The 27848-nt window shown below is 34.3% G+C and overlaps 1 protein-coding gene and 1 pseudogene across 1 annotated transcript in view; one reads left to right on the forward strand and one right to left on the reverse strand.

Moving 5' to 3' along the window:
• Positions 1-27848, forward strand: part of PIGK (phosphatidylinositol glycan anchor biosynthesis class K) — a 122096-nt gene that overhangs the window by 20620 nt on the left and 73628 nt on the right. The window contains exons 4-8 of the mRNA XM_047870596.1: positions 18440-18575; positions 20257-20368; positions 21613-21709; positions 24246-24363; positions 25146-25256. Coding sequence (XP_047726552.1) covers positions 18440-18575; positions 20257-20368; positions 21613-21709; positions 24246-24363; positions 25146-25256 — 574 coding nt within the window. The remainder of the gene's footprint in view (positions 1-18439; positions 18576-20256; positions 20369-21612; positions 21710-24245; positions 24364-25145; positions 25257-27848) is intronic.
• LOC125172838 (protein tyrosine phosphatase type IVA 1-like) lies at positions 9602-10170 on the reverse strand (annotated as a pseudogene).

Below are 27848 nucleotides of genomic sequence, written 5' to 3' on the forward strand. Positions count from 1 at the left end.
GGTGGCGCAGTCGGTTAAGCGTCCGACTTCAGCCAGGTCACAATCTCGCGGTCCGTGAGTTCGAGCCCCGCGTCGGGCTCTGGGCTGATGGCTCAGAGCCTGGAGCCTGTTTCCAATTCTGTGTCTCCCTCTCTCTCTGCCCCTCCCCCGTTCATGCTCTGTCTCTCTCTGTCCCAAAAATAAATAAACGTTGAAAAAAAAAATTAAAAAAAAAATCTATATCTACATGTTGAATGTAGTACTGAGGTATTCTGAAAATAGTTAATTTATTAAATGTAAGGAATGCCTCTCCTATTTCCTCATTTACATATTTTTCCATAGTTTTTATGTTGTCTTCATCTTCATTATTTGATGCATCACGTACTTCATGCTTCTGTACATCATCATGCTTTGTAGTTATAATACATGTTTCTGTACTTCAACAGCTTTGTAGCTGTTTATTCCCTGTCTCTAGTCTCTTTCTTCCTCCAAATCATCCTACACACAGCTGTTAGGATTCTTTCTCAGACACTGCTTTCATGTTTTCACTCCCACGATCAAAAACCTGCAGTGACTCTCTGTTGCCTTTCTGAAAAATCCAAAATTTTTAACCAGCCTTCAGTCTTTACTGCTTTGTTAATTCCAATTTACTGTGTTCATTTGTAGATTCATTACAACATCTACTACATAATATTTAATCACTCTCATTTCTCTATTTGTTTTAATCCCACCTAAAACACTTTAATGTCCTCTGTACTCTTTTTTCCTGCCCATATATCTTTCTTTCCTTTGTGTCATTGTGTAGAACGTTGTAGAGTACTCTATATAGGGAAGTCACTTGAATGCTTTAAAAAAAAATTTACAATTAATGTATACAATTTTCTAAATATATATTTAAAATTTTTATTCTGTTACTATTTTTATTTTATGATTTTGCCTAATTTTTTATGAACAAAAGGACTGGAACTATAGTAAATGTGCTTTGTAAATAATCTGCAGTATTTTATCGTAATTTTTGTCAAAGTAATATTAACTCATGCCTTTGATTGTTCTGCTTCTTGTCTCCTGTCACTTCCCAACAGTTTTTTCTTGTATACTCTGTAAAAATATAAATAATAGTGTTTGACTGTAGATACTTAAATATTCTTAACAACCTGTCATTTTATTCTCATGTTGGCAGCTGATCTGTCTGCCACTCCACATGATGTTCCTGGTAAAGTGTATAATATCTTGAATAGGGAAACATTTAGAATAGTTAAGAAGTTCAAATGTGCCCTAAGGAGAATAGTGACAAGGGTAAAAGGGCATTTTGGCTCCTGCTATCATGCTCTTAATGTTTAAATAATAATCAGAAACCATTTGAAAGACTAAGAAGACTGCCAAGGATTTTATAGAACAAAGGGGATATTTCTTTATCGATTTGTAAATAGATAGGAAGGTTTGGGATGTCAAAGAAGCAAGAGATGTTTATTCCTAAATCAATACCACAATGTTTTTGTTACAGACACTAACTTCTTATCTGGTAACTTGATTTCCTTGACTTTGTTCTTTTTTAGAATCATCTTGGCTATTCTTGGGTCTTGTTTCTTCCATATTAAGTTTAGAATCAGCTTGCCAAGTTCTTAAAACTCTGTTGGGATTTTGATTTGCATTGCAGTGAATTTTAGATTAATTTAGAATGGGCTTCTTTATAGCATTAAATCTTAATTTTTGCATAAGGTATATTTGCATATAATTATATGTTTAACAGCTTTCAACTAAGTTTTGTAATTTTTAATTTTTCTCCATAAACATTTTTGGTAGTTTTTAGTTGTCTTATTTTTTTGTTGTTGATACTGTAAATGGTACTATTTAAGAAATATATTTTTTTTCTGTTGCACATGCAGTTGGCTTTAGTATATTGTTCCAGCAACTTATTGAACTGTATTAATTTTAATAATTTGACTATAAATGTTCTTTTTTTAGTACCCATGAATCTACGAACAGTGACAGTTTTCTTTCTTTCAAATCTTTTTACTATAAAACTTTTTTTACATCTTCAAGATCTTTCATATTTGAAATTTTGGGGATAAAAATTGTCTTTAAAGACCAAAATAATTAATAGTCTGGAGAAATCCTTTATTTTGTCCATGAAAAAAATGTGTTCTTGAGAGGTAATGTGATGTTTAAGGTCAACAGCTGTGTAGTAGCAGACATAATGCTTGAATTCTAGTATAGTGATTATATTATACTATGTTGTCAAATTCATCAATATAAATAAGTGAAATATTAAAGAAAAAGGATAAGTGAAAGCAATTAATTAAAAATAAAGATAAATGTTGATATGACCTATGAAGCTGAATTTTACATGATAATATACTTAATTTATTATTGTAAACAATAATAACCTTAACAAAATTACAGTAACTGATCTTCAGAGCTTTTTCCTGTAATATGGTTTCTCTAGAGCTATTTATCTATTTCAATTTGAAGATAACACAAAATTATTTTTAGGGGTACCTGGGTGGCTCAGTCAGTTAAACATCCGACTCTTGATTTCGGCTCAGGTTATGATTTCACGGTTTGTGGGATCGAGCCTGCGTTGGGCTCTGCACTGACAGCACAGAGCCTGCTTGGTATTCTCTCTCTCTCTTCCTCTCTCTCCCTCCCTTCCTCCCCCCCCCCCCAAAATAAATAAAACTTAAAAAAAATTATTTTCATTTTTGTACCTCCAATCAGGTGAACCTATTGGTGTTTAATATATAGTAATTATGTCAGAATGTGCAATAACTTGATTTCCTGGGTATTTGTGATGGCCTTGTTAAATAGTCTTGTTGAATACTTGTTTTAAAATCAGTTATAAACCAATTTAAAATTCGGGTGCTTCCAAAGATTGTGTAAATATAAGGAAATCACTCTTAAATGGAAGACAATTAGCACAGTATTTAACAGTACAAGCTGTTAGTAGAACTGTCTCTATTTGCAGATGACATAACATTATATATAGAAAATCCTAAAGACTCTACCAAAACACTGTTAGAGTTAAACAAATTCAGTAAAGGTACAGGATATAAAATCAGTGTACAAAAATCGGCTGCATTTCTGCACACTAGTAACTGTCAGAGAAATTAAGAAAATCCTATTTATAATTGCATTAAAAAATAGTAAAGTACCTAGGGATTAATTTAGTCACAGAGGTAAAAGACCTGTACATTGAAAACTGTAAGACATTATTGAAAGAAATTGAAAAACACAAATAAATGGCAAGATATTCTGTACTCATGGATTGGAAGAATTAATATTGTTAAAATGACCACACTACCCAAAGCAATCTACAGATTCAGTGCAATCCCTATCAAAATTCCAATGACATTTTTCACGTAAGAAAAAGCAATCCTAAAATTTTCAAGTAGACAAAGCAATTTCGAAAAAGAAGAAAAAGGTAGAGGCATCATACTTCCCGATTTAAAGTATAGTGCAAAGCTATAGTACTCAAAAACATTGTGGTATTGGTATGAGAATAAACACAATCCAGTGGAACAAAATAGCCCAGAAAGAAATCTATACATATGTGGTCAATTAATTTACAACAAAGAAGTGAAGAACATATTTCACTTCATTAGTGAAAGGACATTCTCTTCAATACATTATGTTAGGAACACTGAGCAGCCATATGCAAAAGAATGAAACTGGATCCACTAACTTACATTATTCACAATCACCAACTCAAAATGAATTAAAGAATGTAAGACCTGAAACCATAAAACTTTTAGAAGAAAATGTGTGCAGTAAACTCTTTGGCATCAGTCTTGCTGATGATTTTTTAAATTTGATACCAAAAGCAAAGGCAACAGAAGCAAAAATCAGCAAGTAGGACTATATCAAACTAAAAACTACTCTTCATCAAAGGAAACCATCAGCAACATGAAAACACAACCTACCAAATGGGAGAAGATATCTGCAAGTCATATATCTGATAAGGGGTTAATATCCAAAATATATAAAGAACCCATGTAACTCAATAACAAAAAAAATCCAATTAAAAAATGGGAAGAGGATCTGAATAGATATTTTCCAAAGAAAACATACTGATGGGAAATAGGTATATGAAAAGGTCTCAGTATTACTAATCATCAGAGAAGTGCAAATCAAAACCACAATATCACCTCCCACCTGTTAGAATGACTGTTATCAAAAAGACAAGAAATAGCAAGTGGTAGTGAGGATATGGAGAAAAGAGAACTCTTATGCACTGTTGGTAGGAATGTAAATTGGTACACCCACTATGGAAAACAATAAGTAGCTTTCTCAAAAAGTTAAAAGTAGAACTAACATAGGATCCAGCAATTACATTTCTTGGTACTTATCCAAAGGAAATGAAAACACTAACTTGAAAAGATATCTGCACCCCCATGTTCATTACACTATTATTTACACTACTGAGATGTGGAAACAACTAAGTGTCAATGGAGGGATGGATGGATGGATGGATGGATGGATGGATGGATGGATGGATAAATAAGATGTGTTATAATACACAATGAAATATTAAAAAAAAGAAGGAAATACTGCCATTTTTGGCAACCTGGATGGACCTTTGAGGGTATTATGCTAAGTAAAATAAGTCAGAGGAAAACAAACAATGTATGATCTCACTTATATGTGGAATCTAAAAAAAGTTGAACTCACATACACAAGGATCAGACTGGTGGTTATCAGAGGCAAGGGGGAGTGGGTGGGCAACATGGATAAAAGTGGTCAAAAGGTAAAGACTTCTAGTTATAAAACGAGTAGTCCTGGAGGTGTAATGCCTAGCATGGTGAGAAAAAAGGGAAAAAGTGCAAGCTGTAGAGTCAGACCAGACCACAAAGTCTAATCTAACTGAAGAAGTGGGCAAGAATGATTGATGACTTATATTGCTTTTGCTTCAGATTGCTACCAAACCAACAAAGAAGCAATGCAAAGTATATATGAAATAAGGATATGAGTAAGCTGTAAGTGGCTACAGCTCTCCTCTACTTATTTGTTACCATGGTGATCCTGAATTTGGCACCAACTGGTGCAGCCTGCAATGAGTGAGAAACTAGCCAGGTCAGAGGAATCCAGAACAGTTACTAGTGGAAGGGCCATGTTGTCATTCAAAAGTTCTACCTACTGTCACATCAGGCAATTTCTTGCTGTGCCTGAGATTTGTATTTACATGTTTTATTTCCTACTGTATCATCAAGCCTTCAGTAAACTTGGAAGGGGCCTGAAAAAGTCACTGCTAGTTTTTTGATTTTGGATGAACTATTTAATCTCTCTCAGCCTTAGTGCCTTTGTCTGTAAGATGGGGAAAGATATGTACATGGGGTGACTTTTGTTGGTTCATCAATCTGGTTAGGAGTAATTCCCAGTTCCCTTTTCCCTTGCATCATTTATGAATCAGCCTCTCATATTTTCTGATTATTGAATTGGCTTAGCATCAGCTGACTTGGAATTAATTTAATGATCCTAAATACTAGTTTTACTGTGACACTCTTAATTACCATAAGAAAGGTCATAAAAGGTGTAAGTTTGTAAGTGGGGCCATTTTGAGTCATGAGCTGCCTGTACAGACCAGACAGGAATAATATGCTTATTAGTAGGAAAAGGAGAAAAGCAGATGGTTGTAGAAGAGCTGACAAAACACTGGCTTTCATAAAGTTTCACAAATTTTTATTGCTGATATATCGAACTGCTTTCAAGTTCTGGTCTCTTTCTGTAAGGCTTTATTCTTGAATTGTCATCAAATTGTATGCCATGCTAATATTCATCTTTCCTCTTTGAACTAGCTTTAGTGATTCCTTACAATTAAGGGAGCCTAACTAGAGTACATATTAGGGGATGGATAAAGGATTAACAAAGCCATTTTCTACTATTAAAAAAAATGACTTTGTTCACTTTGTAACACTGTACTTTTAGATATCTCATAAAGGTAGACAGCATTGCTTGTGGTAAAATTGTTCCCTTACTAATTAGAAAACCACAAATAGACCAGTATAAATAAATCATAAGTACTTGAGGAAAAGCCATACCTTTGGGCTTCCCTGAGTGTGAAGATTCCTGTAATTGTGTTTGTTCCTTGGAGGGACCCTGAAAACTATGTTTATGGAGTTCTTGCATAAGATGTTGATTTTAGTTGGGCATGAGGCTTCTAAGCCAAAGTGGATATTCTGCCCACCCATATAAGTCTCATTCTTTTATCCTTGAGTTGTCATCTGAAGCACCAAAAAGAATAGCTTGGGAGGATCATATATATATTTATATGCCATGCTGTCAGCTACAGCGTCTTAGACTTGAAATAGAAAGTCCTCATCAGTTGCATATATTGCTGTGTAGATTGTGAGGGTACCTCTGTGGAAGAGGAGTGTCTAATACTTTTTATGTCTTGTTGCTATAACAAATTGCCACCAATTTAATAGCTTAAAATAATACATACTGGTTCTAGATATCAGAAGTCCAAAATGCATCATCAGATCTGTGTTCCCTCTCAAAGCTCTAGGGGAAAATCTGTTTCCTTGTTTTTTTTCCAACTTGTAGAGACTCCTTGTTTTCCTTGGCTCATGGCTCTATCCTCTATTTTGAAAGTCATCAGCATAACATCTTCAGTGACTCCTCTCCTGTTGTCATATTTCCTTCTTCCTCCTTTTTTCTGCTGTCACCTTACCTTCTCTGACTCTGATGCTCTTGCCTCTCTCTCTTATAAGGACCCTAGTGATTACAGATAAATTCAGAATACTCTCCCCATCTCAAAATCCTTAATTTAATCAAATCTACAAAGTCCCTTTTGTCTTTAAAGGTAACATATTCACACCACATGTTCTGGGGATTAGGACATGGATATCTTTTGGAGCTGTCATTTAAGCCTACTATTTTACTGACAAACATGGTTTCCTGTTTTGTGTCCTTCTAACTGAATTTGATGCCAAATGGGGTCATCTTGTGAGTTTAAATGTCTAATGGATCCTATCAAGAAGATACCTAGTGGGTGTGACAGACAGGAGTGTTTGGAATCAGTATTCCAAGATGAGGAATCATGCAACCCAAGAGGAGTTTGACAAGGGAATAGCCCACAGTGTTAAATATAGAAATGTCATATAAGAGGTACACTCAATTTCTTAGAAATCAGCTGAGTTGAATTATGATTATAATAGTTTGAAGAAGTAATGGGAAGCAAAGAAGTAGAAAAAGTGGCTGGAGGATGTTGATTGAGAATGAAATAGAAAGCATAGACTGAGGGGATCTAGAACTGAGACAGAGTTTTGATTTTGAGACCAACAGAATTTATGTAGGTCAGGGGAAGATGCCCAAAGAAAGGAAAAGTAAAAATGGGAAGAGAGGGAATAAAATTAATTTGGGGGTTCTTAGGTATCTGCATTGACTCTTCCATTTATTACACTGATTCTTTCTAAAGTAGGTTGAAAAATTGGGGGGAACCAATAAAAAGCCTGATGCATTTGAGGTCATGTGACTTAGGATGGGTGCTAGGCTGGCCTGAGAAATAAGGAAGACAACTGGTGAGGGGTGGGGCAGAATACACACTAATTTTATTGACTTCTTCCCTTCTTTTCTCCTTCTTCCCTCTTTCCCTTTTCCAACCAGTAAGTATGTGTTGAGAGCCTATGGTGATTAGAATACACTTGCCAATTTGTGTAATTTAAACTGAAGTGGGGATACAGGGAAGAGTAAAGGGCAGCAGAGTAAACTATAGTCTCTAAGATAAAACATAAGTGTTTGGGTGGTGGCAGTGGGAGTGACCTCAAAATAAGGCAACACTTGACATGTCACCATGGAAAGTGATGGTAATAGTATTTCTAAGACAGTTCTGAGGATTGGAGAATTGATAAAAAACAATGTAATTCTCTGTCATGTCATATCTGACTCTTTCAGGGTTGCTAAAAGGCTAAGTGAAACTAACATTTGTGAGCATAATTGGATTTCTTTGGAGAAAAGATATATTTCACAGAGTTTTATGTTAATGGTTTCCAAGAATTTGATCTGAGCCTAAGTGGGAGGTTACTCAATTCAGCAAAAGGAATCCTGACATTAAATCCTTATGCCCACCCATTAACTTTTATTTAGCATAATATCCATGCCCAAGGCTTCCAATCTTGAAATTCAGATGTGTTATTTCAGAAAGTAAAACCCATATTAATCAGAACTTAATTTACCTGAAATGTCAGTTTTTCTCCACCACACAACAAGCAAAGGACAATCAAATAAGACCTTATTAGGGAGTTTGTTCTAACAAATATATTTTAGATTTTATTCTGGGCAAATAAAATCTAACTTAATTTCCTGCATTTTATTGAATTCTGTTTATGTTGCTGTATTTAATAAAATAGATATTCAAATGTTAGCCTTCATATGCAAATAAAGATTTTTGTTTAGTAGATTGTTCTTATTCAGAAAAGTAGTTTAAATGTCTTTTTTTTTCCATTTCATTACTTATTTAGATGTTTAGCTCTCACACTAGGTTTTAACAAGCTGGTGAACACTGGCAAATTATTTCTCCCATGGAACTATAACTACACATTACAAGACAGTATAAATATATGGTTGAACTGACATTAATACACATAGCTGTTTGATCAATTATGTGATAAATTATCAAGCATCTAAATACTGAGTTACACAGCTCTAAAGGCATATAAAAATCAAATGTCTGCTCAGCTCACTGGCAGAAACCCACTTTTTTTTTTTTTTTTTTTTTTTTGCAAGGGAGGTTGGGAAAAGAAGGGAAAAAGGCGTACTTCAAACAAAAATATAACTGGTAAACAGCATCCAGTAGATATGGAAAAATAATGATAATTTTAGATTAAGAATTGTAGCTACAATAATAAAACATCTCTATCTTTAAAAAGTATTTACTAAATTAAAGAACATATTCTGCATATTCTGTATAAGACAAGGACAGTATTATACTAGAAATATTGAATAGCTTTTCCTGTATCTTTTTTAGGTTTTCCTGTAAAGTTGCACCCAAAAGTGTAAACATTAAATTAACTGTAAAACTTTTTTTTGCCTGGAGACATTAAAGATATGCTTCTGTGCAATGTAGATTTTCAAGATAGAGGTTTTCCATAACAGAACAAAATGAGATCTATAAACAGACATTAAATAGTCACTGTACAACTTGGTAAAATAACAAAAATTAATGGTTTCACAAAACTGGTATATACTCATCTGAATGTGTACGATGTAAACAAAGTGAGAAAACAAATAACCATGTCACCTTTGATTCCAATGTTTGAAATGACTGAAGGAATGAATCACATAAAATTTAGCATGTTCAGAGTTCCTAGATTTTAGTGCTATATGATACTAAAAATATACAAGTGTTATATTGGATATTTTGGTCCCTAATCTGTCTATATTTCTTATGTATTGATAAGATTCTGGCATGGGAGTAGGTTTAAAGAAGACTTACAACTGAGTATTGCATGATTTTAGAAAAGGTCAGCTGGTACAAATGATAAGCACATTTTAACTGTTGAACAGCAAGGATCTTTTCCTGAGTATCTAGATAGGTTGGTTGTTAGCCAAACATAGAGGTTCTATGAAGCATGTAACCTGGTAAAACTACTTTTCAGTATTCCTATGAAAGCTTCATTAGACTTATTCACCGCGCCAACTTCTTGGGTGATATGCACAACAAATTAGGTCCTGTCTGAAGTTCCACTTCCAAGACAGTAGCATCAGGCACTCCAGTTTTATTGGCTACTGATGTCTTTGCAGCACAGACACATTTTATAGTGATACTTCTCTAAATACAAAAGTTGCTTGATGTTAAAAGCTCCGTACTGCTTTTATTTTATGATCTGTACTACATCTTTATCTCCAAGCACACAAGCATTTGAGCTCTTCCATAGCCTGCAACACAGTGAATAGGAGTACAACAACCAGGTTCTTCACAAAACTTGTGTTTTGTAAGACTTAACCAGTTATCATTAATGTGGTTGGATGGCACCCTTCATCAAAAGGTCACTCAAGATCATGGATGCCTTCCTTTTCCATAAGAGCAGTGTCATACATTGCTTCACATACTCTTACTATTGTAGTAATGCCATACTTATTAAGTTTCTCAAAAAACTTCGTTTAAGGTCTTATTGGTTGCATTATGTATAATAAGAAATATCATGTTCTTGTATGTGTGACCTCCATGAGAGTTGAGCCGTTCATTTGAGCCATGTTAACTTAGTTTAAAAATATTCATTAGAGTTATGAGCTAATTTTAAAAATTGAATACAGAAGTGATGTACAGAAACTTCAACATCCTCCACTTGAAATTCTCAGTGCTATAAGTATAAAGTTGGGAGTAATGGAAAATGAAATGAACCTCCTAACAAGAAGCAGGAAATCTTCAGTCTAGTCATATTGAGCAAAGGAAAGGAAGTGCACCGAGGCTTACCCCATCTAAGTCAGAACTGGAAGATGCTTTGTGGATCCCAATTCAACACTTCTGTGGCCAGAGTAACTGCTCTTATGTGGCTTCTTGGACTACTAATGAATTTCTACAATTCTCTTGCCCTCATAAAAGTCATGCCGTGCTTGGAAGAAACATCATAAATGTGATGATGGAAAAGAATATGCTTACTGATTGAAGATTGTGGCTTAATCATACAGTGGGTACCAAAGTGGCAATGACTGTAGCCTCAGGGCAGGGGGTCTGTGGTGCTCATTTGCAGGGTAGAGCAGGGCAAGTGCAGATAAGGGCACTAGACTGGTATTGAGTTTTGAAAAGAGTTGAAATGAGAACATCCCATTCTCCAGGTGTTTTTAGTCAGATTTTTATTGTAATTAAAAAAAAATGATTTGAGATTTAAAAAAAAAAAAGATTTTCCAGTTAAAGATGTAAACAGACAAAACCTATAGCTCTGTAATTAAATGATTTGTTTATATAAAATTTTCGAATGTTTGTAATGAAGTTTAAAAGCATACATTTCATTGAACCACAGCAAATGGAAATGCTAAGATGCAGTTCTTATGAGGAAAAGTGATATCCCTTTAATCTTTGTTGATGCGAGTATAGAAATTACTAAAGGTTCGTCCTCGTCCTCCTCATTGTTGTTGTTGTTATTGTTATTGTTGTTTGGCTCTGCTCATTCCTTGTGAATGAGTAAAAGCCAGTGTATTCCATTGTGCCAAAGAATGTAGTAATGGATGGAAAATGTGTGGACTTTGAAGTAAAATCTCAGCTCCTGTACTTACCAGCCATGTAGCTTTGGGAAGTGTTTTGGCCTCACTGAATTTCCTTATCTTTAGAATGCAGACAATACTAGTCTTCACAGTATTGTGATTTAGTGAGAATGAGGCATCTGAAAGGACTGAAGCCCGGTGCCTGTCACAAGGTAAATGCAACAAATACAGTTGCCACATCCTGTCTCTACCTCATTTCCTCTGGTATATTGTGGCTACATTTTACATACTAGTAATCATCACTTCTGTGTTAGAACTGGAAGAAATTTTAAAAGTTCCTTACTCAGAATTCTACCTTACACTTTTATTTTTAACTTGCTTGTCTACTAAGATTCTGTGTTCACATTTGTTTTTGGAAGTTCTATCATATTGTTTAATATGTATCTTCAGAATTTGATTTAAATTCAGAAACTGAGTTTTCTCTTTTACTCTCAAGAAATGAAGTACAGTGTTTCATTCTGTCATTTTACCCTGTTTCCATTTTTCTGTAACTTCCAATCTTATTTTTCTAGAATCTTATTAAATATGAATCTAGGGGCGCCTGGGTGGCGCAGTCGGTTAAGCGTCCGACTTCAGCCAGGTCACGATCTTGCGGTCCGTGAGTTCGAGCCCCGCGTCGGGCTCTGGGCTGATGGCTCAGAGCCTGGAGCCTGTTTCCGATTCTGTGTCTCCCTCTCTCTCTGCCCTTCCCCCGTTCATGCTCTGTCTCTCTCTGTCCCAAAAATAAAAATAAACGTTGAAAAAAAAAATGAATCTAAATTTGGTAATTTGGCTAAAATATAGTAAGTGCTTGTACCACGTAATACGGAATGGTTAAATCAAATTCATGACAATGAACACCATTTTATTGCTTTAAAAAACCCAAATTGTTAACTTACATTTGATTGAGATTTATTATCTTCCAGTTGCTCTTTTTATCTGTGATAGTCTCAACTTAAAATTTTTCTTTTTTAATTTTTGTCCTAGTTGATTCTTATGATCAAGTTGAAGAGCAGAAGTGGTAGTAGAAAACTCTTCACCAGTGTTTGGTCTCTATAGTTTATCCTTTGCCAAATAGATTTTTTTTTATTATTTATAAAATTGATACCTCAGAAGAAGCATATCCATCCAAGCCCTCTTTTTTTAAAAAAATTTTTAATGTTTTATTTTTGAGAAAGAGCGAGAGCAAGGGAGGAGCAGAGAGAGAGGGAGAGACAGAATCTGAAGCAGTCTCTGAGCTGTATGTAGCACAGACAGAGCCCCACGCAGGGCTTGAACTCATGAACTGTGAGATCATGACCTGAGCCGAAGTGGGATGCTTAGCCGACTGAACCACCCAGGCGCCTCCATCCAAGTCCTCTTGATGAAAATAATATCCAAACTCTTTTGTTTAATGCCCCAAATTAAGAGGACCTTTTGATTTTCTTGTCATTTGAGAATAGAAATGTACCAGAGAGGGCATATTGCTGATGTTTGCATGTATTTTTCAGTCAAAATATGCAATTCTGGCATTGTGGTCAAGTACTAGGAGACTGCTTATAGCATTCTAAACATTTTACGTATAGACTGCTAAAATCTAATGCTAAGCAAGATTCCAAGATGCTTGTAAAATGGTTGAGTTGGGGAGATCTGACTAAATCAGTACAGATATTACTGGAAAAATAACAACAGTAATTTTTCTGTTAAACATGAGAATATGTGAAAGATTGCACATACTGATTGATTCCCATTATGATGGACTATATGTGGTATATCAAGATTTAAAATTTTTTATCCTATGTATTTTGACAAAAATAGTTTATGCTTGATCAGTGGCATTCATTAATGCACCATTATATTGGCTATTTCTGTGAGCCATCCATAATGGCCAAGAGACACAATATCTTGTAATTTGGGTAATATAATGTACACATTTGAATTCTAAGCCTTGAGGCTAGTGTGCTTGAGTATGTCAGTAAACTAGTTAGTGGGAAGTTGAGCAGTGGGAAACTGGAAGAAAGATGAAAAACTTGCCTATGCAAGACCAACTTTAACAGGAAAGGGGAAAGAAGTGGGTGAGGCATCTCTGCTGCTTGCCCCCTCCCCCCATTATAGGAAGAGTGGTTAATATCGGGGAACGTTTGGAAGCACAGATGAAGCAGTGAAGACTTAAGTATAGGCTGCCGGAGCAGACAGTTGAGAGATTTGAAAATGTCAGGCTTGGTGGCTGTAAAGGTGAGGGAAGGGCCAGCAGCAGGATGTAATCCCAGCTCCTTTCTGTAGAAAAGAGCGGCTTTGGGGAATTGATTGGAGACTGTGTAGAATGTTAGCCTCCGTACCTCTTTGAAGTTCTGTTCTCTGATTTTTGCATTTAAGTGGGCACTTAAAATTTTTAGTTATACTTTACTACATTTAAAGGAGAAATTATATGCCTTAGTGCTATTCTTCAATTTGAAAGTTTGCTAAGGTTTCTGGATGGTTCCGTTTAGAATTTCAAGAGCCTTATTTTGTATCAGTTATGTGCTATAAATATTGAACAGCAATGAGTTCTTGCATTTACCTTAATCACCTGAGATGATTAAATTATCAATATAAAACAAAACATATCATTACATCCTTCCAGATCCTAGTTCATGTAATTTAAGGGTAATGCAGCATTGTTAAAAGCAAATAAATGTTCATGTCAAACAAACCGGGTGGGATCTGAGCTCCACTATTTACTAGCTGTGTGACTTAACTTTAGTGTACCTCAGTTCATAACCTGTAAAATAGGGATGAGAAAATACATATCTTGGAAATAATGTATGAGATAATGCTTGTAATGTGCTTGTTTTATTAGTGCAGTGGTTGAGATATACCAAGTGCTCAATCAATGTTAGTTATTATATTATACTAAACTACATGTGACTTTAAATATATAAGCCTATAACTAGCTGGCTCTACCTTCATGTGACATGTCTGCTACTGTTGATTTCCCATCTCTGCAGTGCAGTTTTTGAGTTTTATTTCTAATAACATAAAATACTTGGCATCCTGTAGTCCAGTAATGCCAGTTGTTTGACATTTGGCAAGTTGAAAGTAATTCAGAAAATCCTAATGGTCCAGCACCTGTGGCTAGCACATTTGCTATGATTAGTTTCATAGTGCATGGGTGATGAGATTTATTAACTTGGAGATTCCTCCAGACATGGAAGAGAGAGGGAGAAAAGCCTAAAAGTAAATTACTCTGGCATCAAGCTAATTATTACATAACAAAATTTGTTGAATTGGCTCGGTCCAACTGTCATTAGATTGCTGCAGAAGCAATAATATAGAATATACTGAATAATTTATATCAGGAGGGAAAAAAGCAACACCTATGACCAGAAATCTAGAGTTAAGAGAGCACCAAAGATCCCTGTGATTCTCAGATCTCCTGCTGTCTTAATTTCAGCTACTATTCTACATTGGGATGTTGATATTACTGAAGATAAGCCTGGTGATCCTAGCTCTGGTAGCTAAAGATGCTTTCAGATAGAATTATCTGATTAGTTAGCATGGCTATAGCATAGCAGTTTTAAGTGAACATTTAAAAAACATTTTTTACCAATACAGTAATTTATTTAATTTAATTCAGTGAAAAATTTTTATTAAGGTAATACCAGTCTATTGTAAATGAAGAGTTATGCTTTTTGAAATGTCACACTATAATGATACAGGGCAATGAAGGATTATTCATCTATTTAATTTTTTTTTTTTTAACCAATTGGTTCCTGGTTCCTGATTGGGCCAAGGAAGAACTTTGGGGAGGTGAATAAAGAATGGCCCTAGCAGACTTGATGCAGGGTTTACCTGTTTATTCAATGTTTGGCAAACATAATGGAATGTATTTATTTTAGTCCATTTTTCCCCCACATGTTTCTCAAATTGTGTTTCATGCCTTCTTTTTTGAGAAGTTTTGAAATTTCATTTTTATTTTAATTGTCCTTAAAATAGATATAAGCATGATTAAAGTATTCTTTTAAATCAGCTACTAAGGAGTGGTAAGGGAAGAAAATATTAGTAGTTTTTTTTTAATCTATAAAAGGAAAGAAGTTATGCTTCACTAATATTTATTATATATACTTAAAGTAGCAAATATGTATGATGTACAAATTAGTAGGTATATATGGGTGTGCCCTCATATTTTTTTAACTAACAGAAATGCATGATTTAAAATATGTGGAAACTCTTATATAAATAACTGACACACTGTTTGGATTCAAAGCCAGTTTGAACTTATACAATTTCAGTGCTCACTTTTTCTTTTGGTTTTGTGTTGAGAGAAGGCCATATTGCCATATGTTTTGTTGTGTGATGTAGGTTTTGCAGGGCCTTGAATAGAGAGTTGAGTCATCACACATGGTCGTATAGGATTGCCAGACTGTAAGAATATCATATTCTTGTATCGATTGGATATATTTGAGGGATTTTGTCTCAGTTTTAATAGGATACAAAGCAGATTGCTGTTGTTATATGAATATAGTAGTATATCTTTAGTGTAGATTTATTTTCTTTGGTTTTGATTCCAGCAGTGATTGATCTGATACCCACTCAGTGAAGACTTAAAAAAACTGCTGTGATACTAACCTGATATTCAAGTGACAAAGACACTTTAAGGAGTCAGCAAGTTAGATAACTGCTGTTTGGAGAATGTTTATTGGCAAAGTCTAAAGATCGGATTATCCTGAACAGTCAAGTAACATAACAGGAATTTATGAATCACATTTTGTACAGCATACTTTTGTGAACATTTTCTGTATTACTGAGTTACATTGTAGTGTAGATATCAAAATACAGAAAAAAGAAAAGAAATATAGGACCAGACCTGATGTTATCTCTTTTTCCTGTGAAATACAATAGCAGACATTCAGTTTTAGCAAAATAACATCATCCTTCAAATGGAGTTAATGTTTTTAGAGTATTATTAGTTTGGTAGTTTTTTAAAAATATGATTTATAATTTTGTATTTGTTCTTAGTTTTATAAGAACTATAAGCCTAAGCAGTTTGCTTTCACTTCTATATTTTAGTATTATTATACAAATAATTTAACACTTGGACCAAGTGAGAATTTTTTTTTCTTCAGAAAAGCGTTCTGAACCTTTCTTAAGTTTTAGAAATAGTGAATTAGAATATGTGGTGTGACTTCTACATCTTTGAAATACAGTCTGTTTCCAGTCCTGTTTTTTTTTTTCAGTGATTAGCCACAAATAAAATGATTTTTTAAATGACATTGATTATGTTAACTGAAGGTTATGATGCCGTTATATTGAGGCTCAGAATTGTCTGTAGGAAAGATGTTGATTGAATTTATCATTTTAAGCTGAAATTACTACATTGACATTTATAGATATTTAATAATCATTTCATTTCATAGAGCGAAATTAACCATAAGTCAAATGGCCTAAAGTAGTACTCCTATATTGAGATTTGGAAGTCAGTTCAGTCTTATTTAATGATGGCTTATAACAAAAAAGATGACTGACAATAACTTAATGTAAGTTTGTCATCTTAAATTATGAAAAAAGAAAAGATCTATTTTTCCATTTTAAGAGGAGTAACTTTCACAATTCTGTGAGCATGAATCAGTAACAGCTGAAGATCTGATCTTTGAATGCGGCAGGGTTGGAACCCTTTCAAAATAGAAATCTAGCCAATTTTCAAGAAAAATCACAATGTTTCAGTTTTGAACTTTAATGTATTTGGAACATATGCAGCAGAACACTTTCTTCTTGCTGTCTCCTGCCAAACTAATTATGTATGCCACATTTAATTTTTCCCTTATGTTTGGGAAGCTCAGTATATGGTAGAATAAAGAATTGCCTGATTCATGTTCACCACTTTTAATGGTAAGATCAAGATGAGAAGTATTTAAGATAAATTTTATAATCTTCTCTCAAAGAAAATATATGCAAAAATGAAAATATTTCATTCACTCAGCAGATATTTATTGAATACTTACTATATGCCAGGCTCTTTTACTATGCTTGGGTGTGAGTGATACAGTTGTGAACAGGACAGATAAAGCCCCTGTCCTCAGAGAGCTTATATTCCACTAGAGGTGGTGGGGGGAGATGATGAGGATTTCAAATTCATAAATGACCTATAGAAAATAAACCCCTAATAAGAATGGGGTAGCTTAGCTAAGATTGGAATGATAGGAAGATCTGGGAGAAGTCTAAATGTAGTTCGTCAGTAAGTAGCCCCTAAAGTGGGAAGGGCCTGGTGTATTCCTGGAACAGAAAGGCCACGGTGGAAGGAGCATAGTGTATGTGGATGCTAGGAGCTGCAGTTAGAGAGGTATGCAGAAGCCACATTAAGAAAGCCTTTAGACCATGAAAGGAATTTCAGTTTTCCTCTAATTATAATGAGTCTTTAGAGGATTTTAAATGGGAAAATTTAATGGTTTGACTTACTTAGTTTAATGATTTGACTTACTTAAGAAAGATCAGTCTGGTAGTTATAAGGAGAATGACTTGTAAGATTAGGGCAAAACTGGAAGCAGGAAGCCAGATAGCGAACTATTTCAGTATCTAGTTAAGAGATGCTGTCTGGTATTATGGAGATGGAGTGGAGCCAGTGAACAATGATTGGCCTGGGGGTGTGTTCTGTGGCACACTGATCGCACTTGCATGTTTCCATTCTTAAGCATTTAAGATTCTGAAAGTTAAATTTTTGGAGTATCGTAGCTTAATGTGGACTCTATAAGTCTTAAGAATGTCAAATATTTCTAAAATTTTATTTTACTTTTTTTTAATGTTTATTTATTTTTGAGAGAAAGAGAGAGAGAGAGAGCAAGCAGGGGAAGGGCAGAGAGAGGGAGACAGAAAATCCAAGTAGGTGCTATGCTGTTAGAGCAGAGCCCAGTGCGGGGCTTGAACCCACAGACCATGAGATCATGACCTGAGCTGAAGTCAGATGCCTAACCAACTGAGCCACCCAGGTGCTCCAAATATTACTAAAATTTTAAAAAATATTTGGGGAAGATAGTGTAGCTCTTTCAGCTTCCCTTTGCTCTATGGCATAAAACTTAAGTTAGTAATTTCAGGTTCTGTGGATAAGTTCATGCCAGATTGTTCTAAATTCCCTTCTTTAAAGTTTATACTACATAAGGATATGAAAACAATTAAAAATTTCTTTTAAAAAATGTACTCAATAATTATTTTTGTTATTTTTAATGAAAAGAATGAACATAATTGCCTCATGATATAAATAAAATGTATCTGCTTTTAACTTTTTGGTTTTATTTAAGTAGCATATTTCCTGGAATTTTTTTTTTCCTAGTCACATTGTTCTGATGCTTGCAGACGATATGGCATGCAACCCTAGAAATCCCAAACCAGCTACAGTGTTTAGTCACAAGAATATGGAACTAAATGTGTATGGAGATGATGTGGAAGTAGATTATAGAAGTTATGAGGTAACGTTGTTTAATTTAGCAACATTTTTGAAATGTAGATATCATTACTTTGAAGCTCTAAAATAACGATAGAATAAAATAGTCTTTTTCTTTAAACTTTGTATATAACTGTCACTGAAGCATTGATATAATTCTGTCTCTGCAGTTCATAGGAGTAAAACTAATACAGTATGAACATTTCATATATATATCTGGGATAGGACAACTTTATCTTAGCTTTTATGTTAGAGTATTTTAGTGAGTTTTCATGTATCACTTTTTTTTTTTACAGTAAATGTATTGTTCATGTTTCATATTTGACCTAAAATATCAAGCTTTGTATTTTTAGTAAACACATTAATTGTGGAAAAATTAAAATGATTAACAAAAAACTCACCCATATTTCCACTAGAGGTAATCACTTTTAATATGCTTCCAGTGTTTTATCCATATATGATTAAAAATCAAAATGTAAATTTGAAAGATGACATTATACTATAATGTTTTCCCTTTGAAACTTCATTTTAAATTTAATAGGTAGTGAATATGTTTAAGATTTGAAGTCTGCTTTGAAGTCTTCCTCACTAATCCTTCCCCTTTTACCAAGCCTACCAAAAGTAAGACACAATTTTTGGTGTCTCCAGACCTGTTTGAAGCAATTTTAAAATATCAACTCTATCTCCTGTCAGCCTGTAAGCTCTTTGAAGCCATGGCCTGTTTGTGTATCTTATACCTAGCCAGTACTTATAGCCCTTTGAAGGCACTCAGGAATATTTGTTCAGTGATTAAATGTGCATGAATATTCGACTTTTTACTTGTTTATTTAGTCGTCATAAAATATAAACCAAAAATTTCCCTTCCTTGTTAGCCAACAAGAACTCTTATTAAAACATTTAGCATTTTGCTCTCTTCTGGGAAAAATGTAAACCAAACATTATATACACATACATATACATACACACATGAACACACATACATACACATATACATTTACATACTCATGATCTAAGGAAAGGTCAAACAAGAAAGTTGGATAGAATTTCTGCTTTTTAAATTTAGATCTGTGTAATATAACTTCAAATATGCTTTCAAAGAATCCTAGAGATCCACACATTTCAGGTTAGGAAATCTGGCTTAAAGTGTGATGAATTTTTTACATGTTAAAGTTACCCCTAACATAATTAAAGTTGTTAAAAAATCAAAGATACATAATTTAGGGATTATTTATGGAACTATCATTATGGCTTTATTTCTATGATTCATTATGGACCTATCTTTCAAATTTTATCTAGAATTCACCAGGTAGTTGTACAGATTAACTGCAGTAGTTATAATGTTGTTAGATTTATTTACAAGTTTCTATATTTTGTATCTTCCCAAAGAATTGCCTTTGAAAAAAGATAAATAGTTTTTAAGTTTTTGGGCAATATTTTGCATAGCATTTAAAGTTTTAAATTTAATTAACTGATTTTTCCCCAAGGTAGTTTTGTTAGCTGTTAGTATTTAATGGAAGCAAGTTAATTTTGAGGTATATATTTAAGGTATATATTTAATTGAGTTATATTTCTTTTTGTGTTTTATTTTCAGTTTATGCTGAGTAATTCATAGAGAAAGAGGAATGTTTTTGAAAACTAAAAAAAATTATCACGTTTCCCTGAGTTCTATTTCATTTGATTTCTTCTTCTTTTTTTTTTTTTTTCAGGTGACTGTGGAGAATTTTTTACGGGTATTAACTGGCAGGATCCCACCTAGTACTCCTCGGTCAAAACGTCTTCTTTCTGATGATAGGAGCAATATTCTTATTTATATGACTGGTAATTTCAGAATTTAAATATTTAGTAAGAGAATATATTATAACTCTTCTCAAGAAGGAATCTTCATGGAAAGAAATTTAAAGATTTGTTTTGTAGTTCTCTTTTCTCATAGGACAACTTGAAATGATATTTGGAAACAGTATGATATACTGTCCCTCAGTTTATGATATTTATTTATTTATTTATTTATTTATTTATTTATTTATTTATTTACTATTACCCTGGTAAAAACTTACTACCTTTTACTTAGGATCCTGGCTATAGCTTTGTCTTCAGTTTTGTCTCCTGTTAATCATCCTATTAAAGTATTTAATTAAAATAGCAAATCTGTCCTTCCTTTGTGTGAAACTTTACAATGGTTTCCTGTTGATGGAGTCTCAAATTTTAGTGTGTATGAAGATTATTTGGATGCAAATACTCAGGTCTTTCCTAAAATTCTGATTTAGTTTTGGTCCAGTTTGAGCTCACAGGACTGCAGTGTGTTCTGAGGGGCCACTGACGTAGACAGGTTTTTCTACTTTGATGGCCTGTGAGAAGTACCTTTTAAAAAGCTGCACAAAAGAGCTTTATAGGCATGCTAATGATGGTGCTGATATATTTCTTACTTTACAGCAAAAGAAACAGAGACATAGAAAGATTTAAGTTATTTGCCTAAGTTAACACAGTCATTAAGTGGCAAAGCTAGCATTTGAATCCAGACAGACTGGCTCTATCCCTGTATTCTAAAGGTCACAATCTTCTGGTCAGCTCTCATGGGACAGTGGTTGATGGCAGTAAACACTTTGGTTTTTATGTGGGAATGACACTTCCTGGTAGTAATAGCATTCCCGGTATACACCGTGAATAGAACTAGCGTACTATGGCACCAGCTAGTGTTTGCAACCTCTTTCTCACCACACTATTTGCCTGGTATTTGAGAAATTTATTTATTTATGGAAACTCACTTCTGACATAATAATGAAGCCAGTGCAAAAGTATAAATGTGCTTTTATATGATAAAATGATGAGAACTTTTAAAGATATTAGATCTATTTTTTTGCACAGTGTATCATTATTCTGTTTTTAATTGGTATAATAGAAAATTAAATTTTTCATTTTCACAGTACTTTTAATTTTAGAGTGTAAAATAACAAATGCTATTAAAATACTGCCATGAGTGAAGTAAATGCTTGTATCTGGATGTATGCAGTTTGTATTTAAAAAAAAAAATGCATATATTTGATCTTTTTAACTCTTCCTACAAGGACATGGTGGAAATGGTTTCTTGAAATTTCAAGATTCTGAAGAAATTACCAACATAGAACTTGCAGATGCTTTTGAGCAAATGTGGCAAAAAAGACGGTAATTAGCAGATGATTACTTTTCATAAGATAAATTAATACCTAATTTTTCCATGGTTAGTGGATTTGTAGATCTTACTTGATGAGATTTTAATTTATTTTAATAGTTTCTTCTACTCTTTTAGATTTATGTTTGTTATTTCTACTGAACTGAATTATTTTTAAAAGAAACCTCAGTGTCATTAAAGAGTATTAAAAAAAAAGTTAACCTTTTAAGATCAGCTGTCTGTTATATTTAGCATTGTTTTTGGAGGAAATAAGAGTCCCGCAGTCAAGTTCCCCATTATGTACTGGGTTTGTGAACATATATTTATTTTCCAGCTTCAGCCTGTTGTTACTTTTTTGTACATTCTCTGACCCTCCACATGAGAGCAGTACATTATTTCTTCTTTGGAAGAAAATGCTGAAATTACGATTAATATAATATTTGTAACAACTCACATTAAGGATGATATGTTGTTAGTAATCCATGGTAAGCACCCCCCCCCCCCCAGTTGAAAGTTGTCAATGAAAGTAACAGAATAGAAAGCAGCAGAAGTGCTTTTAACTTGATTATCTTCAATAAAAACTTCTGGGTTACCTTCTAAACACATGGCACAGACAGGAATGTGATGCTTATTCTGCCTTCAGAGTGTTTAAAATCTAGTGTATGTATACAACTGTGCTACATGTTAAATGTAAATATTGAATTATATGCATAAGAAGAATGAACGGAGGTGTTGAAGAGGAAACTTTTGCTAGGTACTAGTTTTATCTTATTCATAGCTTACATTTATTGGATATATACTAGGTACTAAGCACTGTGTTTTATATGTACTGTCTCATTTAATTTTAATGATAACTCCATGAGGTAGATACTATTATTATTCCTGTTTTCACACGTGAGTAAATTGAGGCACAAAGAGATTAAGTAACTTGCTAGACTTTACACAAGTAGTCAGTCCAGCACTAGAATTCATTCCAAAGTCCAGTCATAGGGTTGACTCTCTGAATTGTTCTAGTATACTGCCCCTTGTAACCTTAGATGTTTCTGATCTTCAGGGGCCTCCTCAGATTTTGTCTCAGAACAAATATGCCATATGAATTGTTCCTTTTGTCACATGCTTAGATATTATGGTGCAAGATTCCTTGTTTTCTTTTCTAGGTGCAATGTTAGCTGTTTACCTAGATCCAGTGTCTGAAAAACTTCTGAAAAAAGTTTCTATCTGCTCCCTACCTTCACCAGCTAGGCAATACATTTTAAAATATAGATTGACCTTACCCTACATTTTTGAAACTAATTTTCTCCATCTTTCCAAATTTATTGTAAATGTTAACTACATAGTGCTATTCTCCTTTTCCCAAATAATTACACTTTTTCAAATTTAGGTGCCGTAGTACAGCTTTTTTCCTCTCCTGGGATGTGCTGTTCCTTTCTTTTTTAGTTAAAATAATTCATCCTTTCTTGCCCATGACAGACATCACCTTTCCCTGACCTGCCTTTCTTTATAGTTCCCTCTCTTCCTTTCTCTATGCTCTTAGAGCATTTGATTTTGCTAGACTTGAAGCTCTATGAAGGCAGGGAAGCTCTATGAAGCTCTATGAAGCTCTATGGGACTGCTGTATCCCCAGCTTAGTGTGAGGCCTACTGTAGGCTCTAATAGCTATTTGTAACTCTTACCACATTCCCTTTAGTTATATGTTCATATGTTTCTCTTCCAGTTAGATTTTAAGCTTTTTGAGTATACTAAGTCATATATTTTTATTTTTTCCTGAACCTGGACTCGTTTTCTAGGACAGCATGGGTGCCAAATAACTGGTTTTTGAATTGAATATTCATTTGGATTCAAGATAAGGGAGGGGGAAAGAGTTGAGGCAGCCACTTTGTGGTACAACAACTACTCCCTGTTGAGGTAGTTTCCCTGGACAGGATTATAGCTTTGATATTTCTTTTTTTTTTTAATTTTTTTTTCAACGTTTTTTATTTATTTTTGGGACAGAGAGAGACAGAGCATGAACGGGGGAGGGTCAGAGAGAGAGGGAGACACAGAACCGGAAACAGGCTCCAGGCTCCGAGCCATCAGCCCAGAGCCCGACGCGGGGCTCGAACTCACGGACCGCAAGATCGTGACCTGGCTGAAGTCGGACGCTTAACCGACTGCGCCACCCAGGCGCCCCTGTTTTATTTATTTTTGAGACAGAGAGAGACAGCATGAACGGGGGAGGGGCAGAGAGAGAGGGAGACACAGAATCGGAAACAGGCTCCAGGCTCCGAGCCATCAGCCCAGAGCCCGACGCGGGGCTCGAACTCACGGACCGCAAGATCGTGACCTGGCTGAAGTCGGATGCTTAACCGACTGCGCCACCCAGGCGCCCCTAGCTTTGATATTTCTAATATCAAATTTGTACTGGGAATTCTGAAAACTCTCAAATTTTTAATGAAATGACTAAGATATGATTTCAAGACTTCAACATCTTATGCAAGTATTATAAAAATATTACTCAATGTATTATTAACAGCATGATTCATGTCAAAGATATTACCACTTTTCTTTCAGCTACAATGAGCTGCTCTTTATTATTGATACTTGTCAAGGAGCATCCATGTACGAACGATTTTATTCTCCTAACATAATGGCTTTAGCTAGTAGCCAAGTGGGAGAAGATTCGCTCTCGGTAGGTGCATTCTTCCCATTTGTGAACTGCATTGTCTTTGGAATATGTTGCTATTTTGGAAATCACTTGTATGCTTTATGAATATATCTGGGTTTTTTTTAGTCTCAGACTTTTTAACACCTTAGAAGGAAATTTTTGTTGCATTTAAAACATTTTCTTAAAATGATGAGATTAGACATATACTTCTTTCTTCTGCTTTGCTTTAAAAAAATTATTGCAGTATAATTGACATACAATATTATGTTAGTTTCAGGTGTACGATATAATGATTTAATATTTGTATATATTGTAATCACTACAATGAGTCTGGTTAATGTATGTCACAATACCAAAACAAGAAACAAAAAAACAAAAAAACATCACCATACATACAGAATTTTTTTTCCTTGTGATGAGAACTTGTAAGATTTACTTTCTTAGCAACTTTTAAATATGCAATACAGTATTATTAACGATAGTCACCATGCTGTACATTACATCTCATGTCTTATTAAGTTTATAACTGCAGTTTGTCCTTTTGGCTCCCTTCACCCATTTGGTCTTACCCCCACCTCTCATCTGGCAACCGCCAATCTGTTCTCTGTATCTATAAGGTTGGTTTTTGTTCTAGTCGTTGTTTTTAGATTACATGTATAAGTGAGATCATATGGTATTTGTCTTTCTCTGACATATTTCATTTAGTATAATGCCCTTAAGATCCATCCATGTTGCCATAAATGGCGAGATTTCATTTTTTTTATGGCTTAATAATATGCCGTTGTATATGCTTTGCTTTTTCATAGCATCAACCTGATCCTGCAATTGGAGTCCACCTTATGGATAGATATACATTTTATGTCTTGGAATTTTTGGAAGAAATTAATCCAGCTAGTCAAACTAATATGAATGACCTTGTAAGTATTTGCTTGATTTGATTATAGCACATAGGTCTGCTTAATGCGGTAAGTGAAGTCCTTTACTCCCCGTACTCCTGGGGTACTGTTTCATATGTTGAATGGTAGCCTTTTAAATGGTTTTGAATTTCCCTTTACAGTAATATCTCTGTCTTTACTACAGGAGGCCTCAAGCTTTAGTCCAACTAAAGTCAACTAAATTCCTTGAGGTGCTTTCTTGTTTTCATTCACTTTCTCATGCTCTTTTCTCTACCAGAAATGTACTTTTTTTAGATTCACTTATTCAAATTCTGTCTATTCTTTGGGAGTCAAATCAGATCCTACCTCCTTCAGGAAATAGCCCCATAATTCTTCCCGGTTGGATTTAAGTAAGATAAATAAAGTTTTTCAGAGATTTATTTCTCTTTTGTACCACTTATCATAGTCTGCCTTTTTCTGAACTTACTGAGTGTAATAAAATGTTGGAGAAAAGGGATTTTCTCTTACATATTTGTGTCCACCCTACAACTTCTAGTACAGTGTTTTGATGTGGCTTCTTGAATTTAGTTCAATCTTTTTTCTTGACTTTTCTATACTATTGTACCCTTAAATTAGATCTACTCTGAAGTTGCTCTTGAAAGTAAGCAAAAGAAAAAGCTTGAAACAATTTTAGCCTGGATAATTACTGTGCATCAATGACTTTTGCTCTTATTTTTTCATTAATTTATAACTTGTTCTTGTATTCACAAACATTTTTTTGAGTTTTGGCTAAGTGCCAGCCACTGGTTATATCCTAGTGAAAGAGGCAGACACTGTCCCTGCCTTTGTGGAGCAGGGAGAATGAAGGGGAAGCCAAGTAGATGGGGCTTACCATTTAGATAATTTTATTTTAATTAAAGAAGTTCTGGGCTCCTGGGTGGCTCAGTTGTTGAGCATCTGACTCTTGATTTAGGCTCCTGTCATGATCGCAAGGTCATGGGATCAAGCCCACGTATATTTGATAACTATTTCTTACGTTTTGAAGGTTATATATTTTGATGCCTGTTATATCTTAATATGAATTTGCAAATTAAATCTTGTTATAATGCTACTTTATAAGAAAACTATAGTCACCTAAATTCCAGTTACTATAGTGGTTAAGTTTATTCCCTTTTTTAAAAATTTTTTTTATTTAAAAAAGGTTTTTTTTTCTTAACGTTTATTTATTATTGAGAGACAGAGATACACATAGCATGAGCATGGAAGGGGCAGAGAGAGGAGGAGACACAGAATGTGAAGCAGGCTCCAGGCTCTGAGCTGTCAACACAGAGCCCGACACAGGGCTGGAACTCACAAACTGCGAGATCGTGACCTGAGCCAAAGTCAGGTGCTCAACCGACTGAGCCACCCAGGTGCCCCAAGTTTATTCCCATTTTTAATTATACATTGTATATTTTATTTAACATGTGACACAAAAGTTCTGTCTCAAAAGTTTACCATATATGCACTTTACACTTCAAATAGACGTCTAATGGATTTAAAAAAAAATACTCTGTCTCTCTAAAATAAATAAACATTGGAAAAAATTAAAAAATAATAACTTCTTCCATTGAAATCATACAGGAAAGACTGAAGAAACTCCTGTTTTGTTTGTGTGTTTGTTTTTGCCCACAGTTGCTGTGTGGTTTTTATTTTTTTATTTTTTGTGTGTGTGTAGTTTTTAATAAACATTCCTCACTAATATCTTGTTTTCCACTTCCATTTTTTTAATTGAATGATTATTTGAATCTTGTTCAGTAAGAATGATCCATTTCCTTGAAGTTAAATATTATAGTGAATTGGCATGTCTCCAGATGTTGTGAACTAATACCTATTCTGTTGGATTAAATGTGTTGGGTATCGGCTGTATTCAGAGTGTACTATATCAGGTGCTTCAGGAGCAGCAAAATTAGAAGACATTGTGCTTAGCCCCTTAAAAATTTATAGTGTCATTGGTAACTGTTGCAAAGCACATTTATAGAGTGTCACCTATTACCTCAAGTCTCTGGATCCTCCAGGTAATCTTCTCTCCTCTGTGAACATCTAACTCTTGCTATGTACCTTTAAGATACTTTTGCTTTTAATATTTCTCTGTAATTGTTTATATTTGTGACATTCCCTCGAGGCTTTCAGCTTCTTAAATAAGCAGTATAAGAACCATGCTTTATATATCTTACTACCCCCAGAACTTATAGTACCTAGTATATTTATAGATTTTCAGTAAATATTCTGAATGAATGAAAAGATATGACAACAGTGCACATTTGTATGATTCCTTTAAATCCAGTGGGATTGGTCATTAAAATTTTTCTTGGAAGAGAGAGACTTTCAGGTTTGGAAGTAGAGAAGTCTAGCATATTCCAGGAAAATGGAATACATGAAGAGGCACAAAAGTTGGAATATGTCATCATCCTTGTCTTTGACAGTTATATAATCTGGTTAGAGTGTGGAGATTCTGTAAGTGAAGGAGATTATGAAAAGTGAATGTTGGTAAGGCTAAGGAAAGCAGAATGATATGATAAAATTTTCTTGAAGGAAGGAATAACTTCAAAGAAAGTGAAGCACAATGATTTTAGCAGCAAAGAAGATACTACT

Source organism: Prionailurus viverrinus, chromosome C1 (assembly GCF_022837055.1).
Source record: "Prionailurus viverrinus isolate Anna chromosome C1, UM_Priviv_1.0, whole genome shotgun sequence".
NCBI classification, from domain to species: Eukaryota; Metazoa; Chordata; class Mammalia; order Carnivora; family Felidae; genus Prionailurus; species Prionailurus viverrinus.